Here is a 16444-nt window from a genome sequence, read left to right as displayed (position 1 = left end):
TTGTAATTATTTCTATTCGGTTGATTGTAACCCAAAACTCTTGTTTTAAAGTGAATATAAAAGAAAAAATTCAAAAATAAAAGAAAAAATTCAAAAACTCTTGTGTTTGCTTTATTATTCTTACATTTTTAATTACCGAAAACTATTGGTCCAATTCTAGTTAAAATTGTGCTGACGGCAACTAGGAACCCAGGGAAACGTTTTCACAATCCTTGCTTTTCCCGTACAATTGTTTGATTATTAGTCATTTTCCATTAGGTATAGGCGCATATCTACAAAAAAAACCGTTTTTTTAAACGTAGGTTGAGAACCTAATTTTCTGACACGCCCGCATTTTCCCGCATCTTCCCGCACGAGTCAAGGTTGTAAAGGAAATATTTTTTATTCTCAAAAATATCGTCAACAGTATTATAGCATTTCTCCTCATACATGAGGACCAAAATAACACTCATCCCGACCAGTAGAAGTAATAGTAGACAGGACATCAAAGTCTTAAGTCTTGTTTGATCACACAATTTATCACTTAAATTAAAATATTAAATACTTATTTAATTTAAATGTGTTTGATAAGAGTTATTTCTCTACTACTTAAATTAGTCAAATTAAATTAAAAATCACTTAGGGTATAATATAAACTTACATCCTCACAAACTAAAAACTTGAAGACTCTGATTCTCTTCAATCTGCTGCGCTATGTATTCAGCATGAAGATGAGAGAAAAATAGAGGAATACCCAATAGAGAAGAAGATGAGTTAAACAATATTGATTAAAAGGGGAATTTGGAGTTCTTTCATCTCCGCTATTGTTCAACGGATATGGGTCTTGTCATCTGACAAGTTTGGTTTTGTCTTATCCTTTGACAAGTTTGGTTTTGTCTTGTCATTTGACAAGTTTCTTCTTTTCTTTTCAATTCTTGTATCAAAAGTTCTTTTTCCATATATGACATCATCAAGTAATTACTATGGAGAATGCATTCTAGTTAAGATGAGAGTTTTTCAAGGAAATCTCAGTCCTCAGCTAGCCGAGGTCATGACTATCAAAGAAGCTTTAAGTTGGATTAAGAAGCATCGTTCCAGTGAGAAAATTCAAATTCAATCAGATTGTTTCGTCATAGTCAAGGCAATCCAAATGGGTTTAGAAAGTCTTTCGCATTTAGTTGACATTATTTCTGATTGTATTCATTTATTACGAGATTTAGAGTTGTGCTCTAGCTGCTTTATTAAGCGTTCAGCGAATTCGGCTGCCCATGCTCTAACAAAAGCGGTCAATTCTGTGTCTATTTGGGACGAGTGGGTATGTCCGCCACCATTTCTTAGCAATATTCTTTCATCTGATTTAATTTAATAAAACTTGGCATTATTTAAAAAAAAAATGTTAAAAATCACTTATTTTGATAAGTCGAAATATTTAACTTAATATTTTAAGTTAAAAATTATAACTATTATTTTTATATTCAGCACTTATTTTTAGTATTTATCAAACAATTACATCATTAATACTTCTAGCACTTATAATATTCATCACTCAAAATTCAGTACTTATATTTTCAACACTTAATTTTCAGTTTTATCAAACAACACCTTACTATAAAACATTGGAGATAATATAAATATTATTTTCTGAATTTATTTATCAGTTTAAACTTTTATATCAAATGGTTAAAAAAATAGTAATGCCTACAACTTTTAAGAATAAGTAGCTAATAATACCAAGCATCAACAATCATTCTCAAATTTTCTAAACCACCAAAAATTAAAAATTGAAAACAACTAATCACCTAATTAAAATTTACTTAAATCATAAGAAAAAATCAATTATCACGCAGGGAATAGTAGGGGATCTCCCATCCGGGGATTAACGGGGCAGGACGGGGATCCCCACGGGATGGGGATACCTTTTCCCATCCCCGTCCCATCCCCACCACGGGGGAAAAAAATTATCCCCATCCCTATCACATGGAGATTCTTATCAGAAGTTTCCCGTCTCCATCGAAACGGGACACCAATGGGGATGGGGAATCCCGTCCCATTTACATACCTAAATCTTATATTTGTTGATGGGGGAGTTAATGCACCTTTCATGACCTTTTACATTTGTCTTAAGTAAGAAATAAAAGGTTAATATGAATTCTAATATGAAAAAGTGTTTATTTTTTTTTATAGATCTAGTAATTTCGTGTTCGAGTCGTATTTGTGTCGTGTCATTTTTGGATTTGTGTTAAAAAAAAGTAAACCCAAACCTAACTCAAAAACTTTCGTGTCACAATCGTGTTATAACGTGTTCGGGTTAGTGTCGATTTCGTGTCATATTTTCTGATTACATGTAACTTTTTTATGCATATATATTAATGATAACTTTTAAAAATATAAGAAATATATAGCATGTTTACACTAACCATCGAAAACTCTGTTAATATCATGTTAGGGGTCATGTAATGTATTTATAACAATTTAGGAGTTCGAATCATATTTGCAACTAATAATCATAATTTTATTATCTTTAAATTGACATATAAAAATACGAGAGAGTGTAACAATAATTTTGAATATTCGCGTAATTTCGTGTCATTTTCGGGTTAGTACATCAACCCAAACCCAAACAAAAAATTTACGTGTCAGTTTCGTGGCAACCAAAAATGATACATTACCTACTAAACTAAACTCAAATACTAAAATTATGTGTCGATTTCGTGTCTTGTAATCAGGTTGTGTATACTTTTACCACATCTACTCAGGGGCGGATGTAGGGGGGTCAAAGGCCCCCCTTCGTCCCAAATTAAAAAAAAAAAATTAGTCCAAAACGATGTCATTTTGGTTCCCCTAACGTTTTTGGTCAGGAACAATTTTACCCCTAACGTCTAAAATTGTGCAACTTTATCCCTAATGTTGGAATCCAAGAGCAATTTTACCCCTAACGTTGATAAATTGGGTCAATTTGAGAAATAATTCATCAAACTGTCTTCTCGGTCATGAATCTTGTTATCCACACTTCACGCATGCATTATTTTATTAGTAACAAATCACAAATATATGTTGGGATGTGAAAAAAATAAGAAAAAATATTAAAAATATACTGTCTTTTGTACGAATTAGACAAAAAAAAATTCAAAAAATTCACCGAATTTATAAATATTAATCTCCAATTTTATTATTAAATTACAAAAACATTATATCTTTTTTTAGAACAAATTGATATGCAATTGGTGCAAAATAAAGAAAAAAAATGACTGTATGTTATAATACTGTCTAAAATTGATCCAATTTATCAACGCTAGGGGTAAAATTGCTCTTGACTACTGTTGGGAGTAAATGTAATTTTTATATTTATTTACATTTAAACCATAGGTTATAATTATAACCTATAGTTTGTCATTTTATTATTTTTGTTGTAAAAAATCAAAAGAAAAATAAAGAATATAAGAGAATAAAATATATATATATATATATAAAATAGTCAAGAGAAGAGGAAAACATGGGTTAGTGGGTGACAAAGTGGGAATATGCCATTAAACTAATTTAAATATACAGAAAAATCCGAAATGGTCACAGGCCACTTTTGATTAAATTATTCGATGAGCTAAACGTACAAGAACATCAGAAGTAAGCTCGGATCCAGAAAATAGACGTCCCCAACTTTCTGGATCTATCTTCAGCATCATCACATGACGAACACAGAGAGAGCAGGAATTTTGCAAAGTCAGCTGCAGAAACACAAAGCAATCGGGTCAAAGCTAAACAAACCAAGTTGAGACCTATAATTAAGGAAGCACAATCACATTTTGTTCAAAGTGGAATCATGGCATAAGTAGTGGGTAAGTGTGTGCTTAGTGGGCACAAATTTCATCTATAAATAACCTTCTCCATCTTCATTCAAGACACCCAACAAATCAATCAATCAACAAATTAAACAAAACAAACACACAACACATATCAATACTTTTCTCTCAAATATATTCGGCCTATTCATCTATTTTTCCAGCCAATTCGGTCCCTTTGCGGTGCAAATTCATCTCTAAATTCGATTTTCAGACTTCCAAATCAATTTCAATCATTAATCCTTCGTTCTTATCATCAATTCTAGCCACAATTCCTACAATTTCAAACTTTCGTTCATCATTTTGAACATCAATTTTCAGAAGCCCCCTTGGTTCAATTTTCACCATTAAAATCGTCATTCCAAGTCCCTGATTCGGTATAATTTGCTCTTTTTTCGATCAAACACAAATCCGATTCATTTTTCTACTCAAAGTCACACCTAAGAACTCAATTTCCTAGCTGAAATATCAGTTTCATTGTATCAATTCTGATTTCCCTACATTCACATTCAATCAATTAAGCTCACTAAACACGCATTTCACTCAAGTCAAGCATCGGTCTCGGGATAACGACCTCAGGCAGACACGACGTTTCAACGTGACGCTTCGACACAACCGTTCACCGCTTCGGTTAATTCATTTCAATTTTAATTTCAATTATTATTATTGCTTTTGACATTGTGGATATCAATTTACTATCGTCTTGGTTGTAATTATTTCCATTCGGTTGATTGTAACCCAAAACTCTCATTTTTGAAGTAAATATAAAAGAAAAAATTCAAAAACTCTTGTGTTTGCTTTATTATTCTTACAGTTTTAATTACCGAAAACCATTGGTCCAATTCTAGTTAAAGTTGTGCTGACGGCAACTAGGAACCTAGGGAAACATTTTCATAATCCTTGCTTTTCCCGTACAATTGTTTGATTATTAGTCATTTTTCCATTAGATATAGGCGCATATCTACAAAAAACCGTTTTCTTAAACGTAGGTTGAGAACCTAATTCTCTGGCACGCCAGCATTTCCTCGCACGAGTCAAGGTTGTAAAGGGAATATTTTTGTTTCTCAAAAATATCGCCAACAGCTACAAACATTAGGGGTAAAATTGCTCGTGGCCCAAAATGTCAGGGGTATTTTTACACCTTAACCCTAAAAAGAACCAGTATAGATAGAGGCAGCAGATCGTTTTCAAGCTATGACAGATTGTAGATGTCAATTGTCACCTCGTAATCGTCGATCTACTTAGCATTAGAATTTTTTTTAAGACATTTTGTATTGAATAGCAATTATGTACTAAAATATATTTTTTTTCAATTAATGCTATTTTGTCTAAAAAAATTTTACATAGAGTTTTGCCCCTCCTTCAAATCCTGGATCCGCCACTGCATCTAATACTTAGACTAATAAGCCAAACCTTCCTTCCTAATAAAGAGATTATATTTTGTCAATAATACGATTTTATTGTGATTATTAGATGGTCATTCGAATCCTAATAAGAACAATAGACGGAGTCGGTCTACGTACTAATTAATGGTAAAATAAAAGTCTTGAATATTGGTGTACGGAGGATCCAGAAAACACTATTTTTCAACTCTTCCAGAATTAATGGAATAGTAAAATCTGATAACTACATTTTTTTTTTTTTGTTACATCTGATAACTACATCTTAAGTACGTAATTATAATAATTACCATTACTAGTATATCATTATCTAAATTATATAAAAATAATACAGTTTTATACGAATCAAAGGTTTTAGCCTGCGGAGGATACAGGGAGGGGCCGGGAGGAGACCGGATCCCTGCGGTCACCGGAACCACCATGATCAGGGGTAGTTTCGTCTCTCTATTTCCATAAAATTTGAGGTTGTGGTGGTTCCGGCCCTCCTATCTTCAAGTAATTTTGCTCAGTTTTGTTAGGCCTTTTCTGAATCCAAAATTCTAAAATTTTTTAGTCTGTTGGCCTCTGTAAATACAAAATTCCAATTTTTTTTTTGCCTGTTAGATCCTCCTTAAATCTAAATTTCTAAACTTTTTGGCATGTTAGGTCATTCTTAAATTCAAATTTCGATTTTTTCTATTAAACATAATTTTTTTACATGTAAAGATTTTTAAACACAATTTAGCTTAATTTTGAGAAGTTTTATATTGGTTCTTAACCACTCAAATTATAACACGTATATATACAAAAAATTTTAACAAATTCGATTTAGCAAAACAAATTTTTACACACGTACGTGTAAAATCGCCCCCCTAAGTGATCAATCTTGTATTCGTCATTAAAGGTTAGTAATTAAATTTTATATGTTTTATTGCTAATATATAAACTTACATAACAAACTTACATGAATATATGAAAAAAAATAAAGGCATAACACTTTTTTGACCCATTCAAATAAAGCTTCAAAGTCGACTTTAAAATCAGAAAATGGATTTGGGGAAGAGTGTCTGAAACTGTTCAACGGAATGATCTTCGATGACCATTCAATTGATGATTTTTACTTAGATGAAAACTCGATTAATGATTTTTAAAGTCCTTATATCACTAATTCATCAAACCCTGTACAAAGAAAAGACAATATCAATAATTAAGACAAATCTAGACTACTTATGAGAGTAAAAGGAAGATGAAAACTCACTGGCGAAACTCAACGTTAATAAGAGAAGCCGGAGAGTTAGTGAATTGAGAAAAGGCAGTGTCGGAGAGAACGATAATAGCACCATCAGCAGAAGGTATGGAAATAGAAGTTTGAGCACGATCAACAATCTTAACCTGAATTATCTTTGATGGATCACAAATGGTTGTAGAAGATGCACTTATACATCTTACCAAATAACTTCTTCCACATGATGCCCCATTATCCCATATTCCTTCTCCAGCCGCCGCAAACATGTTGTCCGTCGGAAACTGCGACACCTCATTATCAAAACACGCAGTCGCTGCATCAATTGACATATATAATTAGAAATATATGGTGGTTTGTAGGTACAATTTTAGTCCTCTCGTTATTGGAAGAAAGCGGATTTTGTCTCCACATGCAAAATAGTAAAATGTTAAGCTTAGCGTCGATACAGTGCAATTACGAGACTTATTAATGAAAGATGGTTTTTTATGTGCAATTTCAGCTTTTGGCTATCCTCCAAAAGCTAAACAAATCGGACTGAACCGCTTGAATCGGTCGGGTCAACCGTGAACTGGTCCAGTTGAGCGGTTTGGTCCGATTAGTCATTCACCTATGTTTAATTAAAAAAAATGCGTTGAAGGTTAATAAAAAACAAATCTGTAGCGTTCTAGTAGCCCGATAAAGTTTGAAATTGCATATCTTCTGTTAGTTAAAAAAAACACATGATATGAAAACCAGAACGGACCAGCCAGTTCGACCGCGAACCGGTTGATATTCACTCATGTTTAATTAAAAAAAATAATAAATGTGTTGAAGGAGGAATTCAAACTTGGACCATTAGACATCACTATATACATCTTACCACTAAGCTAACTTTCAACTTATGATTAATAAATAACAACACTACAGTAGTACTCACCTGGACCCTGAATGACCAAATGAATTTGGTCATTCACCGTTAGATCTAGGTTCATTATAACTACACCTTAGGATGTTTTGGATATCCACCGCACGATTATAATGAGCCTAGATCTAACGGTGAATGACCAAATTCATTTGGTCATTCAGGGTCTAACTGATCACTACTGAACAACATTATATACTTATATATTATACTAATACTTAAGATTTAAAATTTAAAATATTATTTAGTATTTATTTTTTATATATATTTTGATAAATATTAATAAAAACTTAATTTTTGCGATATGAACAAAGTTTACTAGTGTTTAAATTTTAAATATACATAATAAAATTAAGTCTTAGTAAAATTTATAATTTAAATTAAATTAACATATATACATTATTTATGAGGTCATCCAGTACAACCAATCCGAGTCAACCGATTGAACCAATTGACTCCTGATCTAATTATCAATTTGGTTCTACTTCCAATTCGGTTTTTAAAACATTGAAAATAATACCGTTTTTTGCCGGTTGGACAAATAAATTTTAAGTCAAACCTACACGGAATGGGCTTATTTTTGCATCTCCAACAAGAATAAGTACAAACTTAATTTTTATGATTATTGGAATACAAAACAGTGCAATCTCAAACCTATACTGAAATTTAAGCCTAATTAACGGGGTTTTTATGGACAATTTCATGTTTTGGTAGTCCAAAACCACTTAATGAAATTTGAAATTACAGATCTTGTGTTAACGGAAAAAAACTCATTTTCCATCAATTAGACATGAAATTACACCATTAGATGAATGTTAAGGTGAGTTTAGTTTTATTTTTCAGAATTACTTTATAAAATGTTTTTGGTAAAATTTCAAAACAATTACTTTTAACGGAAAAATCAACCAATATTTACTACCTCACAACAACAACAAAAAAAAACCTAGCAAACACGAACATCTGAACCAAACAGACTTTAAGATTGTAATACTGACAGTGACGGATCCAAGATTCACTTTTTTTTTTTTTCTTTTGATCAAAATTTTTGGTGTTTTTACATAACAAAATTTAAAACTCATACATAATTTCTATAGTATTTTTAACGATTTCTAACAACCAGTGGATACTCAAACCCTCCAAACCCTTCTAGATCCGTCCCAGTGAGGACGGAATATATAAAAGATATACTAAATAAAAAGAAAGAAATACTTACGAATATAAGGGGGAGTGTAACGAGCAGCAGGGCCGATATCAGCAAGAGAAGACTGAAAAATGGTTGCTGATGATATGATGAAAAAGAAGAAGAAGATGAACAGAAATGGAGAAATTCCAATTGGTTGAGGAGACATCTTTAATTTAAATTCAATTCCTTCCTCAAATATAAAAATAATTATTTAATTAAACTCACACGCAAATAAATATTATTGATATGATCGAAGTAGACTATAAAAGGCTATTTAAAAAAAGTCAATGTTGAGCTGTACATAGCTGTTTGAATGCTTTCTTATTATTATTTGCGAAAATTAGAAGATTCCTTTTTGTAGAAAAAAAAATCTAGGTAAGGTAGGCCTAACCAACTTAGGGATTGTAAATGGGTCCCATCCCTATTGGTGATCCATCCCGACCGATGAAGATGGAGAATCTCTTATAAGAGCATCTTCAACTCCAATATAAGGACTTTATTTGACAATTAACTGTTAGCTGATAGTTGATTATATTAGCTGATTACCTTTTTTATTAGCGGATTGTGTGAACTTGTTTGGTAAAATTTAACTGATTAATAATAGCTGTTTGTGTAAAATGGCAAATAATGACATGGTAAAGTATTTATTTGCGATTAAAGAGTATTAATTAACGGATAAAAATGTCCATAAAAAGATAAAGCAATAAGTTAATTGAAAAAGCTCCTAAATTGAGTCTTTTTAAAATTAGCTTTTTGGATCCAATAATATCTTTCAAACCTCTCTTCACCAAGCACCACTATTAAAGGTTTGACTAATCAAAACCTTTAAAGTGATTCAAACCTCTAATTTTACTTCAAAATACTCTTTACAAAAAGGTCAATGTGTTTGAAAGAGTGTTTGATGACATGTAGGGTGCTTAAAAGAGTATAGTACTTTGAGTAACAAAAGTTATTTAAGTGATTATAACAATATTGTCAATTTTTGGCCCCTCTTTGACACCCTTACCTTTTCTTTTTATAATATAAAAAATGATTTAGTTGCCTATTATTGGTAGAGTTTTATGGTAATATTTATTATTAAAATAAATTATATATAAAATAATGATTTGTGAGACTATAGTGATAACTTTTAGAGGTTTTTAACATTGAGGCATTTTTCTTAAAAAAAGTTGGCAAAAGTGATATGCATAAGCGAGTAAATAAAATAATATATTTTGAGATAATACGTTAAATTTTGACAACTTTGAAGGGTGCTTGCATTGGAGATGCTTTAAAAATCCCTATAGGATGGGGATGGAGATAGCTTTTTTTTTTTTTTTTTTTTTTTGCTGATGGGAATGGGAAAAGGTATCTCTCCCACATGAGGATCCTGTCCCGTTAATCCTTGATAGGGGATCCCGACTATTTTCTGTGATAATTGATTTTTTTGGATGATTTAAATCCATTTTAATTAGGAGATTAGATTTTTTTTTTCAATTTTAAGGTTTTTGTGGTTTAACAAATTTGAGAAAGATTATTGATACTTGTATTATTAACTACTTATTTTTAAAAGTTTTAAGTATTACTATTTTTAAAAATATATAAACAGTGATTTCCTACGATAGACGAAGAATGGGAATTTTTTTTTGAAACATTTGTAATTTGTAAATGGGAATGATGATTCCCCGCGGACGTTTAACTCGCGGAGATGGAAATGAAAAATCTATGACTAGTCGAAAAACCGGGATAGAAAATATATTTTCCGTTCCATCCAACCCCATCCATTTATATTCAAGTGGATGAGGAAAATTAGAAAATTCTAAACCATGCGGCTAGTTTTTTATTTTCAAATTTTAAATTTTTACTTTATCTTTAAATTTTTATTTTACTTTTATTTTCCCTTGCCGGCTAATGGAGAACATCCATGCATTGATCGTATAAAACCCCTAAGTCAAGACTGAGTTTTTCTCTTCTATTTTGAGTTTATAATACTATAGGATATAAAGTGTAAAAATACACGCAATATTGAGTTGGATTAATTTTCGGCATTATTAAAAGATACGGATATTTTGTTTATTTTGTACAATTTATTATCGACTAGTTTTAAAAAATTATATTTTTTATGATTTAATAATAGAATTTGAGATTAATATTTTTAAATTTCATAAAATATTTAGATTTTTTTTTTCAATTTGTACAAAAAAACAGTACAATTATTTTTTTATTTTTTTCATTTCTATTGATATCGTTGTGATCTGTTACGAATTAGTGATAAAATGACGCAAATGTGAAGTGTAGATGACACGATTTATAAATGAGAAGATAATTTGATGAACTATTTCTTAAATTGACCCAATTTATTAATTTTAAGGGTAAATTTGCTTTTCGGTAAACTTCTTAGGTGTTTCTCCCACTTGTCATCTTCGTATTTATTAAAATTTGGGCAAAAGGACAACATGTGAACTCGTATTCAAATTGTAATGGGTTTTATATTAAGAAATTAATATTTGTGGTAATAGTATTCTATTTATGATACTGGGAGGATGCCTTACTTTCATTATAATCTTTTATCTTCAAAATCTAGGGTAAATTACATATGTGGTGTACAACCTTTACCCATTTTCACATTTTGGTGTACAACCTTCAATTTTGCACACTAAAGTGTACATCAGGTAATTGTGACCGGTCAACCCGAAGTCAACGCGCCACATCACCATTTTGACTCCTCTAAAAGTCAAAAAATGACCCATTTAATATGAAATTATTTTTGTACCTTTTATTCTTTATATATTTACTAAAAAACACACTTTCTTCTTCCTCCATTTTTTTTTTGTAATTTCTCTCTCTAAAGCTTCCACTCTTTTTACCTTTTCTCTCTCTAAGTCCTATCTCTCTCTAAAGGGACTTTGAAATTTACCCATCTCTCTTCATCTTCTTCACTCTTCAAATTGATTTCTTTCTCTCTCTCCAAATTTCTTTCTCTCTCTTAAATTTCTCTCCATTTCCAAATACTATACTTCTGTACAAAACAATATTTTCTTTCAAATTTTATTCCCCAATTTCCATTTTAATTCTAAATTATTTCCCCAAAACCTTCTTTCTTCTACATTTTTAGCTCTTTCTTTTTCTCATTTTCTGCAGCCACTTCCTCTTCCTCGTACATACAACAAGACAATAATTGAAAAAGTCCCTCCAACTTTCTAGGATTTCTTTTTCTTTCTTTCAAACTTCAATCTTCTTTATTTTTCTAAATCTTCTTCTTCTGAAATCTTCAATTCAACTTTCTCCATTTTCTTGGCTTCCAATGAAAATCCTCAAAGACATAGTCAGTCTTCAACGTCGGAGGCAGAATCTTGGGGACTACTTCAACAACCCTCTCCAACGCCGGTCGCAACTCTTTCTTCGGTGCGTTTTTCGATGATAATTGGGATTTCAAACAATCCATCAATGACTCCAACAGAAACAACAGATTCTTCATTGACCGAAATCCCGATTGTTTCGGCGTCCTCCTCGATCTCCTTCGCAGCTAGAAATTAGATTAGTAATGTTATAGTTGGAGTATGAAATTGATTATGCTTTTGATGTATGAACTTGAGATTTTTTTGAAGAGATAAAAATGGTTTTGTGGTTAGAGAGAGAGAAATTTAAGAGAGAGAAAGAAATTTGGAGAGAGAGAAAGAAATAAATTTGAAGAGTGAAGAAAATGAAGAGAGATGAGTAAATTTCAAAGTGCCTTTAGAGAGAGATAGGAGAGAGAAAAGGTAAAAAGAGTGGAAGCTTTTTAGAGAGAGAAATTGCAAAAAAATGGAGGAAGAAGAAATGATGTTTTTTAGTAATTATATAAAGAATAAATGGTACAAAAATAATTTCATATTAAGTGGGTCATTTTTTTGACTTTTGGATGAGTCAAAATGGTGATGTGGCGCGTTGACTTCGGGTTGACCTGTCATAATTACCTGATGTACACTTTAGTGGGAGGTCACCAAAAGGTTGTACATTTTAGTGTGCAAAATTGAAGGTTGTACACCAAAGTGTGAAAATGGGTAAATGTTGTATACCACGTATGTAATTTACCCTCAAAATCTGATATAAAAGTTCTTAAATTTTACGTGTTGTTGACATAAAAACTCTTATAAAAGTAAATGGTCTTAAAATGACTTGACGAGCATTTGACTATTTCAAACGACAAAGTTGAGACACTTTTATCTCCCATTTTAAAGCTATAGAAAGGTTTAAATTGAAGTGATGAGGGCATATTGTCCTCAAACATGAACCCGGAGACTAGAAACGAGACACGAGGAGAACCATTGGAGGAAAGCAAGAGCAAAGGCGACCAGCCAGACACGCGGGGCGTGCTTACTGAGACGCGAAGCGTAACAAGTCCCATGTCCGAAGAATTGTCTAAGAGCTCAGGGGCGCGGGGCGCGGGGCGTGCCTCTATGCGCGCGGGGCGTGGATTCGGCATCCGAGAAGAAACCATCCCAGGAGGTCAAGTACGCGGGGCGTAAGCCTAGTGACGCCACTCGTAGATCCCAACCAACAGGGCCACCAAGTCCAGTAGCTCAACTACGCGGGGCGTAGCCCCGAAGACGCCGCGCGTGAAGGCCATCAACAAGCGTTGACAAGTTCAGAGACTCAAACACGCGGGGCATGACTCTGGGAACGCGGGGCGTGCCTCACTGGAGAATGCTTCTCCTCCAAGTTCTCACCATGGGGGGGACCATTTCTATTCTTGTTAATTACTATTTTACCATCACTCACAATTTACTAGACTACCATTATTTCCTAGCCTTCCCATCTTACCCTTGTTCCCATGTTTTACTAGAAACCCTATTCAAGGGTTTTTAGTCTTTTATCACATATTTAGAGGAAGTATTTAAGCCTCTATTTTTGTAATGTTGGGGAACTTTTTATGAAATTTATCTCAAAGCCTCCATTGGAGCTCAAGGTTCATCCTTGTTTGGGTTTATTCAACCTTCTAGTTGAGCTAAAGAAGTTTGTAATCTTTGTTGGTTTACGATTAAAACCTTCACCCGACTTCAATCTACATCAGTTGGTATCAGAGCCGAGTCGTTTTTCTTCCCGGAGACTTCTTCTCGGAAATGGTTCAACCACGCATCACAAACGAATCCACCGGATCCATGGAGCAACGAGTTGATGCGTTAGATGGCAAGGTGGAGCACCTAACGAAATCTCTAAGGGCGTTGGAGGAGAAATATGCCACGAGTACCCGAGATATCCTTCTCGCCATTGAAGGGATAAAGCTTGAGGGTCGAAACACTCAAGCTCTCCTCACCGGAGAACCACACCGACGACACGAGGAGAAAATCCGCCCCCAACTTGAACGACAACCCACACCACCCCATAGAAGAAATCATGCACCACAACCAATGGACCCTCGGGCTCAAGAGGTAAGATGAACTAATCCCGTGAACATTAGAAATGTTGATAGTGATAGCGATGGAAATCTATTTTATGATTTTGAGATGCCTAGGATTGCTAGGAATATGGGGATCAGAATGGATGATGATGCTTTGAATGATAGGCATAGGGATAACATGCATATGCATGATGTTGTTGGTCCCGCACATGTGCATGCTGGGAATATGGATATTGTGCATGATAATGTTGTAGGTGGTTATGAGAGGGAGAATTTTGGTTTGAATGACCCGTATGAGGGTCGAGGTAATGAAAGAGGCGGATATAGAGGTGAGCCGAATTTGAGAATGGCCTATGGGGGAAACTTTGAGAGAGATGATGCCTTCAAATTAAAAGTGGACTTACCAATGTTTGGGGGACAACTCGACATCGAAGGTTTTCTTGATTGGTTGCTAGAGGTGGAACGGGTCTTTGATTATGCGGGAATACTGGAGGATCGGAAAGTCCGTTTAGTGGCTTATCGGTTGAAGGGAGGAGCTTCGATTTGGTGGGATAACATGAAGGAAGGGAGAAGAAGAGGAGGAAGGGAGCCGATTAGATATTGGCTTAGAATGAAGTCGATGTTAAGGGAGAGGTTTATACCACCCGACTACGAGCAATACATTTACAGTTCTTATCGAAATTGTTCTCAATGTACAAGGAGTGTGCACGAGTACACCTTGGAGTTCTTGCGGCTTTTGGCAAGGGCTAACTTGTCGGAAACTGAAAGCCAAAAGACTTCAAGGTATCTTGAAGGATTGAGGTACAACATCCAAAACCGGATCAGAACACAAATGGTGATTCAGGTGCAAGACGCCCGCAATTTAGCATTGAAGGCCGAGTCACAATTGAATGTGAGGGGACGTGAGGGGTATAGGAGAGCTGGGGTTGAAGGTACTTATGGAGGGAGAGAAGCTCCCAAGGGGATCTATAAGGGCAAGGGAATTGCAAGTTCAAGCGATTCCAAGGCGCCAAGTGCGGGGAAGGCACCTAGTGGGGACGTGAGGCCTTTTAAGGCGACACAACCCCCTAAGGGAAATAACCCCTATGCGAGACCGGCTCCATTCAAATGTTTCCGATGTAATGAGCCGGGTCACCGTTCTAATGAGTGTCCCAAAAGAAGAAGTGCCAACATGATTGAGCGGTATGACGATGATGAGGAGTACGATGATGAAGGGGATGTTTGTTGTGACCCGATTGATGATGATTATGAAGGGGAGTATGAAGGTGGGCAAGCCATACATATTGTGAGAAGACTCTTGATCTCGAGTAGAGTGGAAACGGACCAAAGACATCAATTGTTCCAAACCCGATGTCTAGTGCAAGGGGTGAAATGTAATGTGATCATCGACAGTGACAGCCAAGAGAACATCATTAGCGACACCGCGACTAAGAGGTTTGGGTTGGTGATTGAAGCGCATCCTAGTCCGTATAGTGTGGGGTGGATTAAGCATGTAGGAGAGATGAAGGTCACCCAAAGGTGTAGGGTACCTCTTGAGATAGGAGAGTACCGGGACGAGGTTTATTGTGACATTGTGGAGATGGATGCTTGCCACCTATTGTTGGGTATTCCGTGGCAATTTGATAGGGATGCCACCCATTCCGGAAGAAAGAACACCTATCGGTTTGTGAAGGATAGGGTTCATTATGTGCTCACACCCCTTGTAGGGGAGTCCAAAGCCAAGGGGAAATCTACTTTGATCGTTTGCCCAACTCACAAGGCGTTTATTAACAAGTGTGAGGAGAGTCAAACAGTCTATATAGTGATGGTAAAATCTAGTACACCGTCGGAAAGAGTAGGTAGCGAAGGGGAAGAAGTTCCGGAAGAAGTGGGAAACTTGCTTAATGAGTTCCGTGATGTATTCCCGGAAGAGTTACCATATGGGCTACCACCCCTAAGGGACATCCAACACCATATCGATCTTGTGTCGGGAGCTAGTTTTCCTAGTCTTCCTCACTACCGGATGAGTCCCAAGGAGAGTGAAGTGATGAAGGAGAAAGTGGAAGAGTTGCTAAGTATGGGCTATGTTAGAGAAAGCATGAGTCCATGTGCGGTGCCGGCTTTGTTGACACCTAAGAAAGATGGTTCGTGGAGAATGTGTGTGGATAGCTGAGCCATTAACAAGATCACCATTCGGTACAAGTTTCTGATTCCCCGACTTGACGGTATGCTAGACCAATTGAGTGGGTCCAAGGTCTTTTCGAAGATTGATTTGAGGAGTGGGTACCACTAAATTCGGATCAAGGTGGGAGATGAGTGGAAGACGGCGTTTAAGACGCGTGATGGATTGTATGAGTGGCTAGTGATGCCATTCGGGATGACCAATGCACCGAGCACTTTCATGAGGTTGATGAACCAAGTCTTGTGTCCGGTGATTGGGAAGTTTGTAGTGGTTTACTTCGATGATATTCTCATCCATAGTAAGACGTTGGAAGAGCATGTGGAGCACTTGAGGACCATATTAGCCTTACTCCGGGAGAACCAACTCTTTGCCAATACTAAAAAGTGTGACTTTGTGATGG

At 34.9% G+C, this 16444-nt stretch overlaps 1 protein-coding gene across 2 annotated transcripts; it reads right to left on the bottom strand.

Annotated features, from left to right (window-relative positions):
* Window positions 1-3417: 3417 nt before the first annotated feature.
* LOC136203510 (EG45-like domain containing protein) lies at window positions 3418-8786 on the bottom strand. 2 transcript variants are annotated; one of them, XM_065994675.1, is made up of 3 exons: window positions 8555-8786; window positions 6453-6753; window positions 3418-3701 (listed from the first exon to the last, which is right to left on the bottom strand). In XM_065994675.1, exons 1-3 carry the CDS (start codon window positions 8688-8690, stop codon window positions 3698-3700), a joined length of 441 nt encoding a protein of 146 aa, XP_065850747.1. In that variant the 5' UTR covers window positions 8691-8786; the 3' UTR covers window positions 3418-3697. The 2 variants fall into 2 exon arrangements, with proteins under 2 accessions (XP_065850747.1, XP_065850746.1); XM_065994674.1 differs by lacking the exon at window positions 3418-3701 and adding an exon at window positions 6072-6373 and having other exon boundaries at window positions 8555-8777.
* Window positions 8787-16444: the final 7658 nt, after the last annotated feature.

The sequence above is a fragment of the Euphorbia lathyris genome, chromosome 8, assembly GCF_963576675.1.
Source record: "Euphorbia lathyris chromosome 8, ddEupLath1.1, whole genome shotgun sequence".
In the NCBI taxonomy this organism is placed as follows: domain Eukaryota; kingdom Viridiplantae; phylum Streptophyta; class Magnoliopsida; order Malpighiales; family Euphorbiaceae; genus Euphorbia; species Euphorbia lathyris.
The sequence above is the reverse complement of the archived record's forward strand: the minus strand, read 5'-3'. Positions and strand labels throughout refer to the sequence as shown.

Excerpts from the sequence above, each read along its gene's own strand:
- LOC136203510 (XM_065994674.1), bottom strand. The coding sequence starts at position 8,690 with ATGTCTCCTCAACCAATTGGAATTTCTCCATTTCTGTTCATCTTCTTC. Across the intron at positions 6,754-8,554 it reads TTACACTCCCCCTTATATTC|CGACTGCGTGTTTTGATAAT; the intron begins GTAAGTATTTCT and ends CAATTGATGCAG.